Source organism: Sycon ciliatum, chromosome 1 (genome assembly GCF_964019385.1).
Source record: "Sycon ciliatum chromosome 1, ocSycCili1.1, whole genome shotgun sequence".
NCBI classification, from domain to species: domain Eukaryota; kingdom Metazoa; phylum Porifera; class Calcarea; order Leucosolenida; family Sycettidae; genus Sycon; species Sycon ciliatum.
This window is the reverse complement of record NC_088643.1, coordinates 13,847,208-13,871,286: the sequence shown is the minus strand read 5'-3', so window position 1 is coordinate 13,871,286 and position 24,079 is coordinate 13,847,208. Positions and strand designations below refer to the sequence as shown.

The window sequence follows — 24,079 nt, the reverse complement described above, 5'->3', positions numbered from 1 at the left end:
AATCAGTAGTACCGTGCATGCTCATCAGCTTGAGGGAGTTGAAAAGCGTACCGTGCATACAATAATAATGATATTCTATACAAGATCAAGGAGAGTATGTAGAGTGAATCCGAGGACTAGATAATGTACATGTATGATATGAAGAATGCACCTGGACACTTCACGCAGAAGAGCTGGACGTCATGGAGGTTTTGTGGGTATATAATTATGAAGAGCAGCCAATGTCTTACTTGTGCAGCGTTTCGTTTCCGTGACAATGGAAGTGTTTCGTTTCCGTGAAAATGATGTGTGTTATAAGCATACAGAGAAATATCCTAACATGCATGCAACGGAAATGCATTTTACATTAGAATCAAGCTTTGTACAACAAGAGAGGAGTAGAGGACCTAGGCTATTTACATTGCGGATTCGTGTACGACAGTCGGGGTGCGACGGCGATTCTACACGCACATGCCGACAAATTATATACATACCGGTGCGTGTTCAGCAAGCGTGATGTCATGACTGTGCTGGCAACGACGCTGACGATGACGCTATCGCTGCCACCAGCGGATTGGCCGGAGCGCCGCCGCCCGACGAAAGAATCGGCGGGGCGGTCTGGGGCACACTGGGCACCGCCGACTTGCCGGCCGCTCCCTTGAGCTGTGGCAGCAGCACCTCGTTGTGCTGGATGCTGGCGCGCAGCTCGGCGATCTCCTGGTCGATCTTTCGCCGGGTGGCGGCGATCCGTTCCAGCGTGACCTCTTCCAGCTCCTTGTCTGTGCAATGAGATGAAAGTTTAAAAAGCAAAGTTTTCACGTCCGCGCGACCACCGACGTACAGTTGTGCTGAGAAACGAGGTTCGCCCCCCCCCCCCCCCCTTACGGGCATTGGTCGTGAGACTTACTACCTTACCCTCGCCATATACGGCGCAATGAGACGAGCAGAGTGAAATCTGTGTTGGTGTGCCGACGTGCACTATTCACAACCGGATCTTTCAGCATCCTTCTGCACACTGGTAGTGCAGGTGGAATCCAGTTAATTCAAATACTGTACTAATATGCCTTTATGCGAATATACCGCTTTCACTAGAACTTTCTTCAGTCACCGATTTCAGCCAATATGATTCCCACATCAAGGGTGGCTGAAAATTCGAACCTTGAACCGGACAAGGCCGCCTGATTAGAAGTCCCACAATATCCACTTACATGTACTTCAAAACGAGCACAATCAAGAAAATGTGTGTGACTTCTGCTGATAAGCCAGCCAAGAATAATTCGAAGTGCACTAGAAGTCAGCTCCGTGTGCGCGGCCAGACTGTACGAGTCGTACTGGCCGGTTCAGAGGGCGCGGAATCTGTGAGTTCTATAGTGCACATCACAGATCTCTGTGACAACGTGAGCATCTTGTCTTGTCATACATCTAGTGTTGGGGTACATGTTTGGATATTAATTAGAATGTCCGGATAAGGCAAAGTAAAAAAATTGATTGTTTATCGTCCGCGCCCGCCCCGATGTTTTGCCCTCCGGCCAAATTATTTTATTTCTTAGTTCCAGTAAATGTACTGTATGTACTGCGATCTATGCCTATACAGCCTCTAATCAGCGTGGCTGTAGATCTTGGAAGGCGAAGTCCTCAGTTTAAATCACACGTGTATCATCGTGCTATAGGCTTGAAAGGTGAAAGAGATTATCAGCTGCCTGATTCTCCGCCCCGATTTCTCGGGAAAATCTGACAATAAACAATCAAAAATAATTATTTTGCATGGCCTATAGAAGTCTTCCTCCTCAATTTGGCGTTTGAATTATCAGGATTCCACCTATGTATGTGTACGCAGCTCTCCACCAAGGTGTATTGAGTATAAGCTCAAGCTGCTGCAGCAGGAATATTCCTCCCTGCCAAATGTTCAGATTTAGTAAATTTTCTGATTACTACTTGTTTTCAAGTACACCACTGCAGAAAGGGCGTGATACACCCGCACTCACAATCATTAGCTGCATCTTGTCGAGCACTGTTTGGAATCTTGCCCTGTGTCAACAGCTGCAGCGTGGTGTGCGTGGGCTCCGTGAAAATCTGCACAGCAAAATAGCATGCGCACAGACGTGTGCGCGCGCACACACACACACACACAACCACACACCAACACCTTAAAATCATAATTATAGTTTTGAATTTTGCACCGAGACTGCGGCCCTCCTCGACCAGTCACTGTGAACAGGGAGAAACAGTGAAGACCATCATTGCTGAAGCATGGAGAACCGTTGGAAGACTGAGTCTACATCTAGCCCACTGCATGCCTGCCTGCATTGACACTGTTCACAATTGCCCAGCCCTCTGCCCCCCCCCCCCCCCCCGGAAAATACAGTGCACTGTGTTCTACCCTATTTTCCCGGTTACCAGTGACACACTGTTTATGGTTGCCCTGCCCTAGTTCACAACCCCCTCCCCCGGATAATACAGTGCACTATGTACAAATGTAGTGCTACTCAAATACCTGGCTCTGCTCGGCTAGCAGTACTTACAATTTCATCGTACAGTTCGCTGACAACATGCTTCTTAATGATACCAGTGGCGTCACTATGGAACAGCTTCAATAGATGGTACGTGTTCACCTACGCACACAAAACAGAGAGTACACAGTCCAACGGCAATGTACAGTGCTGGGCAGTGAAATCCGATCAAGTGAGTCAGCGTTGCGCCCTGCAAGAGTCAACACCCCAGTGTTTGAAGGTCTAGGGCAGCACAGCGCCCGGCGTGACCTTGACTCGCTCAATCGGATTTCATTGAGCAGCACTGCAGTACGTAAAAACTTGGCACAAGGATAACATGCACAAATCACCTCGAGGAGTGTGTGTGTGGGGGGGGGGGGGGGGGGAACTGCTACACACTGTACCACAGCTGTAGCGGGCCGCAGTCTCTCGGAGGCAAGAACGCACAAGGGTCTCAGTGAACACACTGTAATTGGCAATTGAAATGTACTGGCAACGAAATTAACTGATTGGCAACTAAATTAACTAACTGGCTACTAAATTAACTGACTGGCAACTAAATTAACTAACTGGCTACTAAATTAACTGACTGGCAACTAAATTAACTAACTGGCTATAAAAGAATCGTGAGCAGCAGCTTTTATGCAAAGGCAGACTCCGTACGCTAATGTACGGGGATACGCTAACGTATGGGGATACAGTACGGGGATATGCTAACGTACGGGAATACAGTAACGTACGGGGATATGCTAACGTACGGGGATACGCTATACGCTACACCTCCCCTCTCAAATACAATCACGTCCTCGTGATTCGAATACTACATGTAGGTGATAGCTGGACATCAACAAATGGCTGCTATTTAGAAAAAACTGGCGGCATGCATGGTCGCGTCGGAATAAACTCGACGATAAGAGATAGGCAGAATGGATGACTTGCATAATATAATACAGGTATGTAGTCGTGAACATTATAGTAGATCGCGAATTACTGGGAGAGCGTCAACCGGAGTATGGCAAATAATATCGGAAATGATAACGTTTGGAATAGACAGAAGAATGAACTGATAAACAAATCATAAAGTAGAAACACACCAGGTTCACACGATCTCACGGGGTCAAAAGGGTAAAGAAACTGTCCTCCAAATAGGACCTGAAAAACCACAGCACTCTTGCTGCACAACGCTGGCACAACCCGCCAGGAACATCGCAGTTCAAAAACCGAACTGAATACACTATAACTATAAGGGGCGTTGTCACACACATTGTCCCACGTTAGCTGGGTAAGCCGTGGCTCACCATGATCAGACGCCTACCAAACTAAACTGGATTCACACACTCGCATAAAGGAAGACTGAAGAGAACAGGGCGACTGAAGGAAGACAGGAAAGAAAATGCCATACCTGGAATCAGTGTTAGTAACCACGGCGGCGGCTGGAGCTATGGCGGAGGGCGAGCCAGGTTTTATCTTCATCTTGGTTGAGCCGGTCACTCAGAGCGGCTAGCTCGGCGTCAGACAAATGACCTCCCTCCTCGTCTTGAATCATGGTCTTCACATTGTCGATAGCATCGCTTTGCGCGACGTAAAGAGTGATGGTCTAGCCAGGAAGAGGGTTGACGAAAATCTGCCTCCCACCACGGAGACGAAGTACCAAGTGAATAGTGGACTCCTGCTGAACGTTGTAGTCACTCAGGGTTCGGCCGTCTGCCAACTGCGTGCCGGCGAAAATCAAACGCTGCTGGTCTTGGGGAATACCCTCCTTGTCTTGGTCAGCAGCCTGCATGTCGTCGTCCTCATCAGCTTCGCTATCACCACCGGTAGTATACATGTAGGTAGCGGGTCGCTTGGAATCGCCATCGGAGTCTCCAGTGAGTGCCGTGCGGAGAGAAGGGTGATCCACGCTAGCACCCTGACTGTGCTGCAGGCTAATAAGCAGGGCCAAGCCCAGGAAGGCAAGAAACATGATTCTCATCTTGATTCGTCGCACGGAGCTGCAGCAGGTTGAGCCATGGGGGTCTGAGAAACGTGTAAAGTAACAAAGTTAGTTATAGAATGAAGCAAAATGAATTTACCGCTGCCACCAATTTGTAGCGGGCCGCAGTCTCTCGGAGGCAAGAACGCACAAGGGTCTCAGTGAACACACTGTAATTGGCAATTGAAATGTACTGGCAACGAAATTAACTGATTGGCAACTAAATTAACTAACTGGCTACTAAATTAACTGACTGGCAACTAAGTTAACTAACTGGCTACTAAATTAACTGACTGGCAACTAAATTAACTAACTGGCTATAAAAGAATCGTGAGCAGCAGCTTTTATGCAAAGGCAGACTCCGTACGCTAATGTACGGGGATACGCTAACGTATGGGGATACAGTACGGGGATATGCTAACGTACGGGAATACAGTAACGTACGGGGATGTGCTAACGTACGGGGATACGCTATACGCTACACAGCGACAACACTCCATCCATTTTTCGCCGGCGAAGTCCAGAATGAAATAATAAAACCGGATGAGGACATTGAGAGCAAGCTGAAGTTTGTTCTCAGAAATGGCTACAAGGTGGAACAGCACTTTGTATGGAGCGTCTGCTCCAGGTGAAGGCTTGCGCGTCCGCTGTGTTACTGGATGAGCCTGTCAGCAAGCCAGATGACCGGCGCCTTGATGCCCGTCCTGAACAGTACGGAGGAGCTGGTCTTGCTGCTCAAGCGTTTTTAAGTCGCGGTCACCACTCTCAGCGCCGAGAAGTCTGTCACGATATCCTATGTGTTGCCATTCACTCTGGAGCTGCAGGGCCATCTCAACACCACTGATGACGACTCGGCTACGACGGAGGCATTGAAGGCAGCAATGTTGAAGCATCTCAATAAGAGGTTCCAGCTCAGCCCCGTTGTTCCTGATAGCATGGAAGTCAGAGTTGCAATAATAGACTCGTGAAGTAAAATAAAGTAACAACAACAACAACAACTCGCGCTTCCATCATCTTACTCTGTTGGCACGTCCAGAGTACCGTTCGGCCACTGAGGTCACCGAGGATTACCTACAGGACTTTTACTCGGGTACTGCGACTGTGCAGCCAGCTGCTGGTACTGCGGATGCAGAGGCAGCAAAGAAGAAGCCGACTGCACTGGAGTGTATGCGCTCGCAGAAGCCGGACCTGGCCTCGAAAGATCATGTACAGAAGGCTACGTAGCCCAGAACAGTGGGACTGGAGCGCCGATTGCTCGAGCTGTGGTACGAAGCAAAACGCGATATCAGACGACAATGAAAAAGGATACGAGCAAACGAGCCTGGATCTTCGCAGAACTGAAAAAGTTTGCTGCGAATGAAGCCAGGGCTGCTTGGCTGGAGGCCCTGGACGACAAGAAGATCAAAAACAAAATTGAGTATATGAAGGGACTGCGAAGGGCGCACCAAAAACGCCGTTTTCTCCTGCCAAACATTGTCAAGGGCAAGATTGCCAGCAGATCCTCCTCAGTATCGTCTTCATCAACAAAGTCGAAAATGTGTCGCTTCCTCCGGCGACAAAGCCTGGTATTTGTCACCATCGGCAAAGTGAGGTGATTCTCAGGGGAAATTATTCGGATCATCACCATTGTACATAATAAAATACAGATAGCGATGCGGCTCTTCGTTTCCGAATCCATTCTCAATCCACTGTGACAAATCGCTCTTCTCTCTCTCTACTCCTCTCTCTTTCTATCTCTTTTCCAGATCCCTACTTCTCCTTCCATCCACAACGAGGCCCACGTGGAGATTCAAAATTAGGACGTAGTGTGTACGTAAGTCACGTATACTGGGCACAGGGGTCATCCTCCAATTGAGGAAAAACCCGGGAAAACCCGCGTCAGCCAGTTTCGGTGTGACCGTCAGCTGGCTAGTCGCAAGCCACTTTCAGCGCAAGACAAAAACGGCTGAACTTGGTGAGACCGCGGCCTAAGCTGTTTCAACCAAGACAAAGAGTGCAACTTGCCGAACTCTTGGCTCTTTTACATTATCTCAAATTCTTTGACCTTGATTAAAATAAAAGAAATTACATGGAAACGAGTTATGAAGCAACTATCCACGACTGTAACAAGATAATAAGCAGTCAGAAAGTGCGATAACGGGGCACAAAACTGACAGGCTACTGTCGTACTGAGATATTCAACGACCTAAGATCGAGCTCTAACACATCTCCAGTGCGCAAACCAACGGCCTTCCAGCTTGGAAGGTTCAAGGTAGCCTGTGAGTTTTGTGCCCTGCAATCGCACTTTCTGACTGCTACAGTCGTGGATAGTTGCTTCATAACTCATTTCCATGTGATTTTTTCTCTATTTTAGTTATATGTACTGGCTCAGTATCCGAGTTAAAATTTGCACATCTTTGACCTTGCTTCACAGTTTTTACCTTTGAGTCCAAAATTTCCCTCGTTTTATTTCAGTGGCGTTGAATCTGTTCATTTTGACATTTACTGAAGTATATTATGAGCTACAGCTGGCTGCAGCAATTTGACGGGCATGTGTCACCTGTGTGATGAAAGGTTTACGTGGGACACGGGCAGGTGTTATATTCGTCAAGAATAATTCGTGAGTTCGTTAAACAAAAGGTACAGTTCGACAGAATGTTTCGTTCGCCTCTTTTATAGTTCGTTTCGGGCCTAATGAAATTGCACCATTACAGATAGCTTGCATTCTGTAGTGTATTACTGCATTTGGGCATGCACTCTGGATCAAAAAGTTTATGACAATAAATCCCTGCTGAAATGACCAGAGCATCAAGAACGTTCTATGCAGCAATATTTCCTTTTTATCTATCGGACTTGGAACACAACTGCATTGAGACAAGGCATGTTACTATTAAAGTTAGGTTACTCTCTCTGCTCTCTGCACTCACCGGTTTTTCGTTGGCATCGTTGAAAAATATCTTGACGTTGATTTCAAACTCGCCCCATCCCGATTCGGTCACCTCGTAAGGTGGCTTGGTAACGACTGTGATTCATACACATGCGCACGCACGCACACACACACACACACACACGCACACACACACACACACACACACACACACACACACACACACACACAGTCACACACGCACACACACGCATGCACACACACCAACTCACACACACACACAGACACACAGACACACACACACACGGACACACACACACACACACACACACATACATGTACACACACACAACCCCCAAAAACACACACACACACACACACAAACACACGCACGCACACACACGCATTATTATTATTATTAGACACAATCTCATAGCATGTGACAAGCATAGCTAATGCAGGGACAGAATCCCCTGAGACAAGGGCGTTGAGCGAGCCACTGCAATAGTATACACATACACACACACACACACACACACACACACACACACACACACACACACACACACACACCAACACACACACACCAACACACACACACACACACACACACACACACACACACACAGCAACTGATGCTAGACAGCAGTAATAGTGTGAAATTCTAGCCTGTTCGTTCTTGAGTGCTCCGCTCTTCGGCACATAACACTACTGTATGCCATACGGAACATGTTCCACGAAAAACGTTTTCCCAGTACAGTCAAGCCTCAGTTATCCAGTACTCTTTCACCCAGTTTCATCAATGACTGGTGGCAACTGGTTGGATATAGATTCACAGCCAGCAGGTTACACACTACAAAGAAATACTCTTTCGGATATCCTCTGTCCGGACTCCATCATTCAAACAAAGGGCATGAGGTCTCAGCGAGTCAAAATGGAAACTGCATCGTGTCGGAGTGCACATAGTGAGACTTAAGGGACATCACAGGGCAGTGGAGAGGTACGACCAGGGGTCGGGGGGGGGGGGGGGGGGATCGGATTTTTCGGCCAACAAGGCATGTTCTAGCAGCTAACAGGCGCTCTGGACGGACCATCCTGGACGAAAAGTGGCACGACCACGGTCGTACCGTGCGTGACGTCCCTAGACTTTGACAGACACGGTACACCAGAACTCACTTCTGGTTGGATTGGGATAGCTGTCGTGCAGCTTGAACTGGACACGCTTCACCCAAATGCTCATATCCTGTGGGAGTAAAACAAAACAAAACAAATCACATGAATAAGGCTATGCTGCTATGCTGCACACTCAATACTATAAGTATACACACAGGTATAAAGCGAGGTGGGTTTTAAAGTATCAAAGAACATTATCTTGTGATATCCGTCAGTTGCAATACATCACAAAAATCAAATGAAAACTCGGATGGAGAGCCAAGGATTAAAATTTAAAAAAACGGATAACTTGTAAACTTATGGTCCTCTTTTTTTTTTTAATCACATGACCATGGATAAGCGGCAGTACATTGTATATGAGTCAATCTCCTGTCAATAGTCTGTCAGTCACATCAGTGCACTGATGCAGAAGTCAATCCCAACGATACTTTTAAGTATTAAAGAAATGTTGAACAACGAATACACGCCCAATCCGCCGCATGCACCAATATACGAGATGTATGCGTGGTGAAGCAAGCAGGGCAATATCATACACCAGTCAAGGAAGAAGATAACTACAGCGCCTACGGTGGAACTCGCTAATAGGCTATTCATACTACGTTACAATACGCGTCACGTTTCAGAATACGACGTACTGGCAGACGTCGTTTTCACGCAGGTGCATTCACACAGGCACGTACACACTTTTCGTAGAGCTGTGCGCACAGCTTCTTTTGGACACAAAATGCCGGGAACGACAGAACGAACCTCGGTACAGGGGTCTGGATATGTCTTCTACGTTTTCGTATCAGGGGTACGATTTTCCCGCCACGTTCCATTTTGTCATGGCTATCCGGCCGAAAACGTCACGTACGCCACGTTTTGGGCGTAGTGTGAATGGCCCATTAGTACTCACTCTGATAAGACATACTCTTGTTTAGTACAGACATTGTCCAGAGCACAGGTCTATTGATCCAAGCTGAGTTGCCAAGTGGCATGTTCCTATGGTGAAGCTGACAGTGATAGTGATCAGCAAGGACTATCCTGGAAGGCTCGTTGCACGCCTTGTGTCATTGTGCTCCTTGGTTCGTGTTCCCACAGTGCGTCCTGTTCGCCCACGTATGTCTCGGAGCATTTGAATGTCAAACGGTAAAACTGCGCTGCGTCCCGTGCACTCTACCTTGCCAGACTGGCATGCAACGCAAGCTGCTTTAGGCCGTCCTCGCCTGAACGGTTAAATTATAGCATAACTTGTAGCTCTTTGGCCCTTTTTATTTATTTCACGGCTCGCGTCTGATTTGGCTAGATGCCGGTTTTTCCACATCCGTAGGAACGCCACCACCCTTCAAGGATAAAGGCGCAGATGCAGCTCCTCTTTTCTTCTTACTTCGAAGTATAAATTAACTCGTTTACAGAAGGGGGGGAGGGGGTGTTACAGATAGAGCATAGAGTGGTGGTAAGGTTAATTCGACCTCTAGATTCGACGGTTCTGTGCGAGCACGGGTATTCTTTTGCTCAATGCATGTGTTCACCTATGCGTGCAATGTGCAAGCATCTATTTCGACGAAACAAGTACAGCTGAAAATAGGTGAAAATACATGTACGTGCGTGCATACACTCATGCGTGGTGTATAGCCATCTCCCCATGCATTCGTGGCTCAATATGTGTACAATGTGTTTGTGCATTGTGGCTCTAAAATCTCGTGGATAGTGAAGTAAAATCGTTCTACATACCTCATTTCGATAAGGTTTGACGTAGACTGTCCAAGAGTGGGTATGGCCATCTTCCTCGCGTTTCTTTCCAAAGTAGCGAGATGTATTGCCAATGAGGATGGGTTTGACGATAGTCGTTCCCTGAAGAAATTGACATATTCCAGGCCAAAGAAGTTAGTATAATCGAGCACATACCTACTCGAATGAGCGGTGTTTCCTCACTTTCATTCTGCTACTGGACGATTGGACACCGTCCTGGTCGGCCATTGTGCACTTCACTACACTAGTTCTTCAGATTCCTCCATTCCTCTTCACTTCAGACTGTGTTTGTGTGAGAATACAGTCATGTACATGTTCAGCAATTAATTTTTCAAATCGAAGGAATAGCTTTTCAATTTTTCAAGTCAACATTCAATGGGTGACGTCACTGAACACGCACATGCATGATGCATGCCTTTCATTTTCAAGAAGAAGAAACAGTTTTTTCATTGTTCAAGCGATTTTTCATTGTTTGATTTTTTGTTTTGAGGATACTGTCGAGGCCCATCGTCTTGTGGTCTGGTGAGCGATCATGTCGCTGTGGAAGGATGTTCAGGACCTGGTTGGTGGCGAGCAGAATGCCACCATTCTGGCCGTTTCGATCTCAGTAGGCTTAGTGTTCGTCACAACTCGTGAGTGTCGATGTGCCCCAATTCTCAGACTATTTCCAAAATTGTCCAAAGCATGTGTATCTCACTTGCTACCATTTGCTTTGATCTTTGACAGTTCTAATATGGCTGTGCCGTGGATCAAGAGCGAGAGGGCGGAATTTTCTCCTTATTGGCTTGAATGGTGCTGGAAAGACCCTTATGTACTCTCAGGTGCGTTCCAGAAGATCACAAATGTTTATACATTGGGATATTGTTGAAGCAGGCTTGTGGCGAAGGCCAATTTACTACTGGACTACCATGCACGTGGAAACAGTCGTCGCAGCGTGGTCAATTTCCTCGCCCGTTTCAGTGAATGAGTCATGTGCATGTGGCACAGCACAGCTAGAAAGTTCCAGCATGGCAATAAAATTAATAACAGTCTGCAGAATTGTATAGTATTACACCCTTTCCAAGCACAGTGAGAACCGAGAACGCTGTGGATATGCGTAATTGCGCCCACTTCAAGTAATTAGAAGGTAGCATTCACTTCAGTATCCACCCGGCACTGCTGCAATACTTCACCGTGGGGTGAGGTGCACGTTGTATGGACTTGCTACGATCTAGAATGGCAATAAAAAAATTAATATACAGTAAAACCTGTGTTTGCCGGACCCTGTACCAAGCAGAATCCTGTATTGACCGGACAAATACTCATCCACCAAAGTGCTGTGGATCAAACGTTCATCCCTGAATTATGCTGAATCCTGTCCTGTTTATACTCTGGTTTCACTGCACTGCGCATCGTGTGTTTGTGTTTCCCGTGCGGTTGAGTTCTTTTGAGACTGCTTCGGAATTTCTTTCTCTGTTGTGGTGTGTAGCTGCGGTACCGGGAAGAGAAGCACACTGTCATGTCAGTGGCGGAAAACAAGGGCAAGGTGCACATCCGTGACAACAAAATTGAAAAGGTACGGTTGGTGCTGCCGCAGGCACCGATGTCGCATTCTCATTCCCTGTTTCCTTTCACTACATCATCTATGGAGCAGGATTGTGAACTCCGGTTTGGTGGTGACCCCCGTACGAAAACATACGATGCCGTCATTCGCATGGCCTCTATTCCTAAATTAGCCTGGTGTCAGTTTGATACGGTGTACAATATGTCACCAGTATGTGTATAATGCTACAAACGGTAATGACATGTTGTTTGCTGGAACATCAGTTCTGGAGTAGGGTCTGTTTGAAATCACGGTGAGTGAGGACGTTTGAACTCGGATGGTGCTTTTTTTAATCAGTGAGGAAATTGTACTTCAAAGCCATGTACGATAGAATATGCCCCAGTGGAAACCGAGTGTCAATCGCTGAACCTGAGAACTTTTCTGCCGAATGTTGACGGTCCCGTACAATGCACATGATCGTAACTGCTCTGCCCGCCTTTCCGTGTGCATTGCTGTGCTCTGCTTGCAAACCCGGCGCTGCTCAGGTGTTTGACATTGTCGATATCCCAGGCCACGACTCGCTACGCAAGATCCTGCTCGAGAAATACTTGCCAACTGCAAGGTACGGTATGCTAGAGTAGCACCCTGCCAACAAAACTGCGTGGAAAGCTCCGGCTCATTCTTGAATATTTGCAGAGCAGTACAGTCTTTGCTGAGGTACTCATTTATACGTTCACCTGGTTCTTTTCAGGGACCCGACCATGAGATCAGTTGACACAGTAGAAAGTACAGTCAGACCTCGCATAACCGCACACATCCGTGTTTTACGAATATATCCGAAGAGGCAAGGGAACCGGATAATCGAACACGAATACTGTATGTGTGCATGGCAGATGCTGTAAATCGGTATTAAACCAACGATTTTGTTCTGGATGGCGAAGGATCCGGATAAAAGAGGAGCGGATAAGCGAGGTCTGACTATACTGTACGTTGTTAAACACTGAATCAAGAGTACATGAAAACCAGAGTGTGCAGCTCGGATGGGTTGCTGTCACGGCGAAATTCCGTGATTGCGTCATTTTAGTGGTGCAGTGCGTTCAAGCAGGTCTCTTTCTGCACAACTGCAGCTCAGTTGTACGCACTACGCCATTTCCCGCCTCAGATCTGCACCAAATATGATGTAATCACGGAATTCCGCTGTAACAGACACCCATAGCAGAGAAGGCCCCAAGCTGCACACTCTGGTTTTCATGTACTCTTGACTGAATAGACATGGGTTTATCTCATTCCATCCGTTTAGTTAGTTTTCAGCGTCCCCGAAGTATAAGACATGCTGGTTATGCATCTGTCATGGAAGTGCAAGAAGTAACTGGATGCCCCGCCACTTTGCTTTTATAGGTACTTCAGAACGTCGACCTTGAAACGTGTGATGGACCTTCCCTGGATTACAATCAAACCTCTTTGGGACGAACACTAAGGGACCGATAGTATTTGTTCACAATATCGGGTGTTCTTTTTTTTATGGCAATAAGTAGGACGAGCTGAAGCGACATGTGGACTACTTTATTAACAATGTAAGCGATGGAGACGATGCAAGAAACAACCTAAAGGGTAAGGAAAAAATACATGTAAGAAGAAAAAGGGCAATGGAAAAAGATGATTCGAACAAGTTTTCGTACAACACTCTTCAGGAATCACCGTTGTACTAAAGAACAAAATGAGAACAAAGGAAATAATATAGCAATCAAGGTAGGATGACACATGTTCTTTTTTTTCTTTTTTTTAACCCTTTACCATCTGTGTGTACTTGAATCGATCTCTAGAGATCGATGGACATGCATACACTGAAACATTCGTAGCTCGATCGATTCTTTGCGGAATTTAAAAAACTAAGTATCTAGGAAGAAGCCAAAGGGCTCAGCTTTCCATGGCATCAATCGGTGAAGAGCTGCGATGTCGCATTCCAAAGATATGACGCTCGACATTTCAGCCACGGCAAAAGTCGAATTTCTTTCCGAGTGACTGACCTTGAGCAAGGACTTTCCCCTCTCCTGGCATGCTGAGTCACTTTGGCATGCTTTGAGCGCGTGGGCAGCATGAAAAGAAACTCAAAGAAACATTTGGAATGTTTACGATGAAGGAGCGAGAAATGGCTGGCGAGGAGAGAATTTCCTCGTATATCCAGCGACGGGGTGTATTTGAAGCTCCCTGGCGCTGGATATGTGATCTCGGTAGTGTCCTGTTTGAGCTCAATGTACGCAGCTCGTGGAGAGCTTTCCAGAATGCCCAAGATTGCGAAAATTGGTTGATTAGAACCGAAGATATTCTCAGAATAAGGTGAGAAAAATTGCATTTGGGACTGCTGGGGAATTTAGGTCGGATGGTAAAGGGTTAACACTGTCGATACACGGTGATTCATCCAATAGGATTATGAGTATTAGTTCTTCTAAAGCGAAAGTTTGTCTTATCAGTGTTCCTCTTAATGAGGTTTCCCTTAAGTAGTAATTGAGTAATTGCATCACCCAGGGAGTCTGCTGTGCTGAACTGTGTGTGCTGCTCGCTCTGCAGAGGAATCGTGCTCGTCGTGGACAGCAGCAGCTTCTCCAAGGATGTCCGCGACGTCGCCAAGCTTCTCTTCTCCGTACTCGCGACCTCGTCGGTGCGCAGGAACAGGGCGTCAATTCTGATTGCATGCAACAAGCAAGGTGTGGCCAGTTGAAACTGTCACCGGTGCTGCATTTTTATCTTGACTAGTTAGAGCACTTTTGCAATTAGAGAAGTTTCAGCACAGCAACACAGCAGAAAATCAGTTGACTCTCTTCTTAGAATTCTGATTGCGTGCAACAAGCAAGGTATGGCCAGTGGGACGTATGCAGCCATTTCCCGCCGTTAGGTTTTGCGGAGCAAGTCCACTACAACTGTACACGCTGTGATACCAGCTCTGCATAAAAGATCATGAACCTTGTAAGGTCATACTCGTATATGTACTAGAATGGGTTGTACCTGCCAAAAATGGGGCAACTTGCCCCGCAAAAAGGTGACGGCCATCTTCGATGCATACCTCCTATTGAAACTGTCACTGGTGCTGCGTTTTCTTGATGCCAGACTGGGCAGAGCACTTTTGGAACCTTGAGAAGTTAGGGAAGTTTCAGTACAACAATACGGCAGAAAACAGCTGACTACTCTCCTCCTATTGCAGACATGCATGCATTCAAGCAATCATCAGGTGTCTAGTTAACTGGCGTGTGAGGTTCTTTTGAGAATTCGTAACTCCGCACCCGTGGCATACTCTGTGTTGGCGATGTTTGGTTTGTTCAAAGCTTTTCATTACCCTGATAATGGGCCAGGCCCGAAAGTTTGGTGTAATGTAAATTTTAATTCTAATCTCAGTGAAGAGACCGTTTTTGGAGTTTGGAGTTGAGAATTGAAGTTTCCTAAATGTGTAAGTGGCTGCGCGGACAATTAGAAAATGTTCGAAACTTATCGAAACAAAGGGCATGCTACTCGAACAATGTGTCTGACGTCAGAAAGCGAATGTATTCAATGGATGAGAACAGCGCTGGGCAAACCTGTTGAAATCAGCAGCTGTTGCATGTACCGGTACAAGTAGTAGTGAATCCAATGTATGGTGTGGGAATTGGCTGCTTGTACCATCCTGTGAGGCATCATTGGCCGCGTCTCATTTTCTTCTGTTTTCTGTGTGCTGTGTGGTCCCGCAGATATACCCACAGCCAAGTCAGCTAAGCTTGTCGAGCAAATGCTGGAGAAAGAAATGTAAGTGTTCCGGTATGGTCATGCTGCTGTCAGAAACGAAGTTATTAGAGAGGTTCCGCGCTACGTAATGTTGAGCAACTTTATGCTAGTGGGCGGGAAAACCCGTGAATTCCTGAGTTTGCACTCTGCGTACGGAAAGTTGTCTACATGGAGTACGTGTAACGGAGGTGCTCCGTAAGTTAACTGGGGTATAAATATATGACTCTCTCCCTAGGCCGTCCACTGGTGCATTCGGAGTTGCCAAGGGCAGCTTCGTCGCCCGAAAACTCTATGGCGGAACACGGATCAGCATAAGACTTTCCGTAGAACGACAACGTTATTTTTGTAACGCAATTTCGTTGTGAAGAACCTCTCTACTTGTATTATCAAGATGTGAACATTGAAGCAAGTTATAATGAGGGTGTGATGCACCCTAGTGGTATCTCAAACATCCACTGACCACAGACAACCAGCTCCACAAGTAAAACGTGATGACGTAGCCCTTCACGATCGTGATGCTAGATACAAGTCAATATCACCGCCTGTACATCGGAAAAATGTTCCAGCCGGAGCTCAAAAACCCGGTCGGTCGGTTCAGCTGAAGCAAAAGACTTCTTCGGTTTGGCCTCAGGGGCCAGCCGGCATTATCGATAATAAAATAAAAATAAATTCAAATTTTCACGAAACGAAAAAGTTTAGTCCCACTTGGTCCTCCACCCCCCCCCCCCCCTCCTGAACGAAAAATAGATTGACCTGACAGCTAGAATGCATTGATGTCTCACATATCAATTTTTTTTAATGAAACTCTCCGAAACTCTCCTTGCCACACCAACCCATAAACGAAACTTTTTTTCTTTTCGTGTAAATGATCGATAATTATGGACGACCCCATTCACTAAATTTTCACAATTTCTGAGAACCAGTGAGTTTACAGTAACAATTGTTCACGGGGCACTGTTTATGTGACCACAGACAAACACCCGCTGTTGAAGTTTGATTTCACGCTGGTTGATATTCGCGTTACGCTCTTCTCGCTAAATGGCGAACATTAGGCAGCTCACGGTACACTGTACTGTACCTGGCTCTACAGTGCTAGTGGCTTGGCTCGTTGTATGCGCTATGCTTCTGTGTGGAACATTGAAATCCGTTGAGAATTGAAGCGGCCACTGGGCGCTGGCCTTGCAGCCGCGAGCACTGCTGGTCCATTTTTTGCCGTGTGTGCTTGAGCGATAGTGCTTGTACGCGTTATTTAAAGGCGGTAAGGGCGCCGGCCCCGGTCTGTACACCGGATTTCAATGTCCACAACAGCACTTGCTTGTTTGCTGTGACTCTGTGACGGCAGTGATGCATTGAGAACGGCGCGTGCCGCCTCGCTGTCGGAGTAGTGTTTTTTAAGCGTGGCTGTACAGTACTTGTGGTGTGACTCGCTGTATGCTTCATGCCACTTGCTTGTTTGTTTTGCTGTGTATGTGATGGCTGCAGTGATGCATTGAGGACGACGCGTGCCGCGGCGCTATCGGACACGGACGACACACGCTCCAGCGTCCAGGTGGGCAAGAGCGGCAAGGAGTTCTCGTTTGCCGATGTCCATCCCTTGTCCGTGCGCGTTGCCGAGTGCTGCGCCAAAGATTTCGACGCACTCGACGACCGCGAGACAGACCTGAACAGAGTCATAGACTGGCTACTGGCCAGTGCAGCATAGAACCCCCAAAGACATAGCCAGCAGTGCACACTCTAGCTGTTTGTTTTACAATATGAACTGCAACACTCGCCCAGGCATCCAAGTCCAGTATATTATCACACTGCGTTAACTCGTCTATATATCCTCAAATTTTACTCATTGTCTGTGTGTGCGTGTATTTGGACAAATGGACCTGGGCCGTGTGTTCTATTTCTGCTGGCCAACTCTTGCCATGCTCTGGTCCGAATATACGACCAGCTCCTGTTGGTGAGATTGATTACATTCGTTTTATTTTTATTTTTCCAATCCCCGGCTTGTTGACCGTGCATGGTTGGCAGCGGACCAACTGCAACTCGGAATGCTCATGTCTAAGTTTGTTCTCTCGGCTGTGTGAAGTTTGTGTTCTCTCGCTTTATTACAGTCGTGGCCAAAGAAATCCGACCCGTGGGTCAAAAGTAGCGCTGCGTTTCCATTTCATGCACGTTCTGAAAACCAACCCGACGGCCGCAGGGGCCACGTGTAGCGAGCCTTGGCGCTGCATTCGGCACGTGGGTCGGATTTCGTTGGCCGCAACCGTAGCTATAGCAAGTGCACATAGCCCCCAAACGTGTGCAACTGCCTGCACAATCTCTACCCGGTGCTGCGACTGCAGAACTCCACGTCACGGAACATGGTTCAATCGACAATGGTGCAGTATGGAAGCCAGGGAGTCGTAAAATACCGGTATTTTACGACTCCCTGATGTAAGCCCAGTGCACCGGTACGGACCTACAGAGCTGCTACTTCGATTTTGAAACCCGACAGCGCGGTCAAAGTATAAATGGGAAAGCTCTGGAATGTACAGCGCAGCTGAAAGACGACGTCAAAAAAACTTACGACATCATCATGGACTAAAATAGAGAACGCTAGATCTAGAAGGCGGGTGGGGTCTCTCTGGTGATATAATACAAGTGATGCGGTAGCTTAGAAAATGCCTTTCTCTGGCAGTACAGAAGACTGAAGTGCAAATCAGTCGGGGGATCGCTGCAAGATGGCGAACAGGCAGGCAGAAGGCGAGCATCAAGCCTTAGTGGCAATGTAAAACTGGCAAAGCTGCGGTGCGTTGCCTCCGCCGTGAAACAATATAGAAAGATGTATTTAACATTGTCCATGTGATTCTCCATGCCCCCCCCCCCCAACAATATACAGTAGCTTTGTGCATGCAGGTATCATCGTAGATACACGGACCTAACAACAGAAATTGTAGTCAAAACTCAGGCAGCATGAAATTCAAAAAAGGACTATGTATGAACAAATCGAAGGGGCCTGCACCAATGTTGCCCAGCAATAGATGCGCCGGACCAGCCAGTGTCATGATGCTGAATTGGTGACGGAAAGGCCGAGTGAGCCACGTCGGCATATTCAACTTGCAACAGGTGACGTGGTGGCAGCAGAAGTTTTGATTTGCCCGAGACCCTGCACCTCCCGCATCAGGCTGGCCTCTATGCCGGGGCTAAACGCAAACGCTCCGGCCGCACCCTGCGGCCCGGCGGACTGCTGCTGCAACGGCGCTGCGAGCGCCTGATCAATCAGGTCCAGAGCGTCGCGACGCTCCATGGTGGCGAGCGCTTGCTTGAGGCTATCAACCGTACCGTCGTTCAGCTCGTAGTGTAGCAGCAGCTCCTGCGTGGGGCTCTGGCGCAGCGAGAAGCCGACCGACAGGCTTCCCAGGCCCAGCAGGTCGCTCAGCGTCGACCAGCTGTGGTCGCGGTCCAGCTGATAGGCGAGCCTCTGCCGCGTCATATAGCTGAGGCGGGTCAGGTCGCCGACCGGCCGCTGCTTTGCGGCACTCATGTCCACCTCCTGCACTGCGAGCAGGGGCAGGATGTCGGGCGGCGCCATGCTGAGCGCCGTGTCTCCGTCGATGTTCTTAACCGTCGGATCGGCGCCGGCTGCCATCAGCAGGCGCACCATGCCGTCGAGTCCGCGCCCGGCGGCCCAGTGCAGTGCCGTGGCGCCGTCGTAGGTCTGCGCGGCGATGTCCACACCCACGCTGGTCAGCAGCCAACCCGCCACCGTCAAGTGCTGCTGCTCGATGGCGTGGTGCAGCGGAGTGCGCCCACTCTTGCCGTCCTGCGCGTTCAGATTGGCGCCGGCCTCGCGCAGATGGTGCAGGCAGTCGCTGCTGTCACTGACCACCGCCAGGTGAGCCGCGGTCAGGCCCTCGAAGTTCCGCGCCTCCAGCCACGCGCCGCCGGTATTCCGCGGCAGCAGCACCTTGAGGATCTCGTGGCTGCCGTCCTTGCACGCCAAGTGCACAGAGTTGTTGCCGTGACGATCTGCTTGCTTGACGTCGGCCCCGACGCGGACCAGTCGTGACACTAGCTGTGCCTGCTTGGTGATGACGGCAAGGTGGAGCGGGGACTGCCTCAGGCGGTTCGGCGCGTCGATCAAGCCCTTGGGCAAGCCGTCCAGGACGTCCACAAGATGAGCCAGAACCTGCGGCTGTTGACGGATAACAGCCAGGTGCAATGCAGTGTCACCATTCTCATTGGGCGTGCCGGCAAATCCACGCTGTGTGGCGAGCAGATAACGTGCATCGCCAGTCGTGGCATAGTTCTGGAATGCCGTTGAAAGGTGAGCCACTTGCGCATCCAACACCCGTTGCTTCTGCACGGCTGCTGCTGACGGGTCCCTCTGGCCAGCTGCCTGCGCTGCCTGCGCTGCCGTACTAGCTGTGCTTTGATCTGCTCTCTGTTGTGGCTGTTGCTGCTGCTGCTGCTGCTGCTGCTGTTGTTGCTGCTGCTGTTGTTGCTTCATTAACAGCAGTTGCTGTTGTTGCCTTGCTAACTGGTTTTGCTGTACATCTGCCACGGCGGCAGGGTGCTGCAGCGGTGACTTGGCGGTTTGCATGTGCTCCTCTTCTTGCAGATGCTGGTCAAGGTGGGCACCGAGCGCCTTCTCCACCTCTTCCAGAATACCCGTCATGGGCTCTGTCTTGCCCGGCTCACGGCTGGAGGAGTCCTGTTGCTGCTGCTGTTGTTGTTGCTGCTGTTGCTGTTGTTGCTGCTGCTGTTGCTGCTGTTGCTGCTGCCTAGGTTGCTGTCGTTGGCTACCAGGAGTAGCAACTGCATCGCTGGCAGCTGTGCGTGCTGCTGAGAATCCATACGCCGATCCTCCCAGCAGATCGCCAGCGCCCAAGTCCAACTCACCCCAGTTGCCAATGCCCCCTAGTCCACCACCGCCCATGCCGCCATCACCTAGCCCCAGGCCATCACCAAAGCCACCGGGCAGCAGTCCCCCGCCGCCAGCCCCGCCGCCGCCGCTTGGGCCCGGAGGACCGGATGGCGGACCGCCAAACATTCCGCCGTAGTGCGTCTGGTACGGCGCCAGCGGCTTCTTGCGCTTGCGTCCAATCCTCTCCTCGTCCACGGCCTTCGGCTGGTACGTGAACGGCTTGGGCTCGCTGTGCTCGTCGTCCGACTTGCGCTGCAGCCTCACCCAGCAGCTCACCGGCGAGTTGATGTGCTGGTAGCGGTATGGCGGCGTTTTGAACACGATGGCAAACTGCCGGTGCACGTCGGACGGCGCAAACACGCCGTCCTTCTCCCAGGTGACGGCGCCGTCCTTGTTCACCTCGAAGAACTTGACGCTGATGTCGTCCTTCTGCACGCGGTCGCACAGCAGGTAGACCTCGTCGCCGCCCTCCACTCGCCCAGAGTGCCGGTCCAGGCGACAGATCTTCAGCGCGGCGGCCGACGGTGCCTTGCTGTCGTGGATGACGACGGAGATGCACGGCGGCAGCGGCGTGGTGAACTCCCCGCTCTTGTCCTGCAGGAACGCCTGGAAGCACAGGCGCACGGCGTTCAGCTTCATTGTCCTCGACTGCTCTTCCGCCAGCTCTGTGATCTTCTGCACGTCGGAGCGCGGGAGCCTGTCCAAGGCCGCTCGCCCGCCGGCCAATTCCTCGTTCGCCTGCGGCTCGCCAAACTGAGCAGAGTCATCGTCCTGGCCGCCAACCAAAGCCAGCGCATACCGCTCCACCAACACTCGTGCAACGTTCTTTTTTGTCACGTGCAGTATACCAAGATTGGGGAACGTCGCCCGCCAGTCCGTGTCTTTGCCCATCTCCACTACGCACTGACCACTGTACACGCTGCGGCCCACTAGCGAGTGAGCGTGTGGTCTTAGCGGATCATCGGCGCAGATTAGCGACACTACGACCCTGCACCTATCGCCAATGCCGTTGTGGTTGTGTAGTCGGACCGTAGGGTGCGTGCGCCGCTTCGTCGCCTGGTCCGAGCTAGCACCGGGTAAGCCTCCATGAGACGGTCCCTCGCATTGGTAGCGAAATCGGAATCCGCGCTCTTTCGGCTGCTCCTCGATCTCAAGATAGGGAACGCCGCTCTCGCGAGATGCATTGATTCTAGCGTTTGAGTCCGACTCCGTTAGTACAACCTGGGGTTCGCTATTTGTCGTCGTTGCCGATGCTGCTGAGGGCGGGCCCCCTTGCTCCGACAGCTGAGCAGGACTCGCCACTCCGCCATCGGCGAAGTCCAGCTGACTCTGAGTTCCCTCCGTCGTCGGATCTTCAGGATTTCGCCATTGCCTCAGCGGATTGGCCATGGCGATCGCAGCGTCTGACTCCGTGCCACTCTCCTTTGCCCTGTCTGGGTCGCTACGTTCGTCGATCACGCTGCAAGTAGTCCCCACCCAGGTTGGCTAGTTGCTGCACCACGCTTCACCTATAGGCTATACCTACGGGATAAATACTAAAAAATAATTGTGTAACCTTCTGCTCGATGGAGGTGATCTGATGAGCCGAGACTCGTCTGCGGCTGCAAAATTTATTCTGCCTGGCGACTTTTTCTGCTGCTATTCGCTGGCGCATAAAGCCATGCGTCCTAACGGTAACGTAGATGGTCTTACACGTACATACAATGAGCAGGTGACTGGTGGTGAGTGCTCGAGTTCAGCGTAGCTGGTGCAATCTGCGCTTCGTCGGGTCGCTTGCAGCTTGGAGGTCGTGGCTCTCCGTCCGGGTGTAGACGGTCGGTACGCGCGGTGTATCTGGTGTATGATGCACTGGCCACAGTTAGATCTACATCACGATGTACTAGTAGTAGTAGTAGTAGTAGAAGTACTAGTAGTAGGCCTCGGCCTCCACTGCTCCAGACACACTCTCTCTCAACCCCAACCCGGTCTACCCAGTCATACTCATAGTCATGCGCATCGTCATGACATAAGATAGCATTCGCACAGACTCTCGCAGTCTCGGGTCGGGATCTAGTACAAAACTAACTTCAAAAGTCACATTCTTCCTGTCCTAGAATAGAATCCTCTACTCGTCTAGGCCTAGGCTATAGTATAGGCTCAGGTAAACATGGTACTGTAACGGCTAGGATCTCAGGTCAGGATGCGCTAGCCTACCATGCCAAGACTACGATGGGTTCATACACGTACCCGCTTGCCATGCCACAAAGGTATAGTAGACCGTTTACGCTTTACAGACACAGAACAGGCCCAAACCGCTGATGGCGATGCTGCTCCTAGATCCTCGCCACAAGCCGGAGATCGAGAAGAGGCCGTTGACGTTGTGCTTGTGGTTGGGCCGGGGTTCGCGGGAATTACCCATCAGCTCTACCCGTGGCTGGTCTGACTCATCGCACCCCGGCATATGGCGCGGTCACACTGAGCAAGTAACAGTTAGTCACAAGTCAGTGTAGTGTACCATGGTGTACAGCTAAACTGAAGTCTGAACAACACTGTTGTGAGTGTCACAGTAGTCGACACAAAGTTAGTTTAGTATTACTATTAGTACTGCTATCTGCAATCATGTACCATCGCACGCATATTGTTACTGTAACAAATTACTGGGTCTCCTTTTTGTAGTGTGACTCACAGGCACTCACAGGCACGTTTTGTTCCTGCACGTGATGTCTTCATGTTCTGTATCATACAATTAAATTATTTACAAAGGCCTCCACCAACACTCACACATGCCGAATGGACAGAGAGTGTTCATTCTAGCGTATTGTATAGCACGCGCAAGCTGACCCACCACAAATCAAAGGCTGAGAAAACAGCAGTGAATTATAGTGGAACTGCGCCTGAAGTTCTGGCATGACTCGCTGACTGCATAGAGGTTCTGTGTGCCGCAGGCCCGCAGCATCACAACCTGAGATTTGGCGACCAAACGACTCCACTCTCACATTAATTTGGTGAGGAGAAAGTAGCGTGGGGTTGTACAGGTCTGAGATGTCCTGGCGCGGGTGTATCAAATATCGGCCAAACCACACAGCGCAGCGCTGCTTTCTCTGTTGGCTTGGTACGAGTGCGAAGACACTCTACTCCGACTCTACTCTACTTCAGTACTTGTACTGAGTAGTTGTAGTCTCTACTCCTAGCTTGGCCCTTGCCTACATCATGTACGAGTACGAGTACACGTAGGCTTGACTTGGAGGGCTCTCGAGATTTCTGCAGCAGTTGTGACCGCTATGATTTGTAGTAATACTAGTAATAGTGTTGTTGCCCAATGTTGGCACGGTGGAGCCGGAGGCCCTGGATCATGGAGTGAATACGGACCTACTCATCGCTACTGAGTAGACCTACTGTACTGACGTGCGCGCCAGGCCCAGGCGCTAGGCCAGGGCAGAGACAGCTCTAGCTCAGCTCAGGCTGTAGACTAGTTTGTACGTACATGTGGTGCATGCTCGTACTCGCGTGCGCGTAGGCTACGAGTACGAGTGGTAGCTAGATCTACAGTCATGTAGATCTACGCCCAACTATTTTTTACTATTATAATATTTTGTAGAGCCTCCAAAATCGGCAAAATACCAGAGTCGGGTTTCTGTCAGGGAAGATCCCTCGAATGGCCACAAAAATTATGATGCAGATCTTGACACTTGACAGTCATGCAGTGACTGCAATAGCC

The 24,079-nt window shown here is 49.5% G+C and overlaps 3 protein-coding genes across 3 annotated transcripts; 1 reads left to right on the top strand and 2 right to left on the bottom strand.

Moving 5' to 3' along the window:
- Positions 1–2: 2 nt before the first annotated feature.
- On the bottom strand, positions 3–10,551 carry LOC135814531 (YEATS domain-containing protein 4-like). The gene is made up of 7 exons (XM_065327662.1): positions 10,394–10,551; positions 10,193–10,312; positions 8,483–8,549; positions 7,347–7,441; positions 2,502–2,591; positions 1,965–2,052; positions 3–758 (listed from the first exon to the last, which is right to left on the bottom strand). The coding sequence occupies exons 1-7, from the start codon at positions 10,436–10,438 to the stop codon at positions 499–501; spliced, it is 765 nt and encodes a 254-aa protein (XP_065183734.1). The 5' UTR covers positions 10,439–10,551; the 3' UTR covers positions 3–498.
- Positions 10,552–10,659: 108 nt separating this feature from the next.
- LOC135814521 (signal recognition particle receptor subunit beta-like) lies at positions 10,660–17,543 on the top strand. Its single transcript, XM_065327650.1, has 7 exons — positions 10,660–10,842; positions 10,937–11,031; positions 11,679–11,765; positions 12,278–12,354; positions 14,301–14,437; positions 15,452–15,506; positions 16,968–17,543. The coding sequence occupies exons 1-7, from the start codon at positions 10,743–10,745 to the stop codon at positions 17,185–17,187; spliced, it is 771 nt and encodes a 256-aa protein (XP_065183722.1). The 5' UTR covers positions 10,660–10,742; the 3' UTR covers positions 17,188–17,543.
- A 392-nt stretch (positions 17,544–17,935) lies between these two features.
- On the bottom strand, positions 17,936–22,240 carry LOC135814501 (nuclear factor NF-kappa-B p105 subunit-like). Its single transcript, XM_065327628.1, has one exon. It carries the CDS (start codon positions 21,769–21,771, stop codon positions 18,568–18,570), a length of 3,204 nt encoding a protein of 1,067 aa, XP_065183700.1. The 5' UTR covers positions 21,772–22,240; the 3' UTR covers positions 17,936–18,567.
- Between the last annotated feature and the right edge of the window lie 1,839 nt (positions 22,241–24,079).

Excerpts from the sequence above, each read along its gene's own strand:
- LOC135814531 (XM_065327662.1), bottom strand. The coding sequence starts at position 10,438 with ATGGCCGACCAGGACGGTGTCCAATCGTCCAGTAGCAGAATGAAA. Across the intron at positions 10,313-10,393 it reads CGTCCAGTAGCAGAATGAAA|GGAACGACTATCGTCAAACC; the intron begins GTGAGGAAACAC and ends CAATTTCTTCAG. Across the intron at positions 8,550-10,192 it reads TCAAACCTTATCGAAATGAG|GATATGAGCATTTGGGTGAA; the intron begins GTATGTAGAACG and ends TTACTCCCACAG.
- LOC135814521 (XM_065327650.1), top strand. The coding sequence starts at position 10,743 with ATGTCGCTGTGGAAGGATGTTCAGGACCTGGTTGGTGGCGAGCAGAAT. Across the intron at positions 11,032-11,678 it reads AGACCCTTATGTACTCTCAG|CTGCGGTACCGGGAAGAGAA; the intron begins GTGCGTTCCAGA and ends TGTGGTGTGTAG. Across the intron at positions 11,766-12,277 it reads GTGACAACAAAATTGAAAAG|GTGTTTGACATTGTCGATAT; the intron begins GTACGGTTGGTG and ends GGCGCTGCTCAG.
- LOC135814501 (XM_065327628.1), bottom strand. The coding sequence starts at position 21,771 with ATGGCCAATCCGCTGAGGCAATGGCGAAATCCTGAAGATCCGACGACG.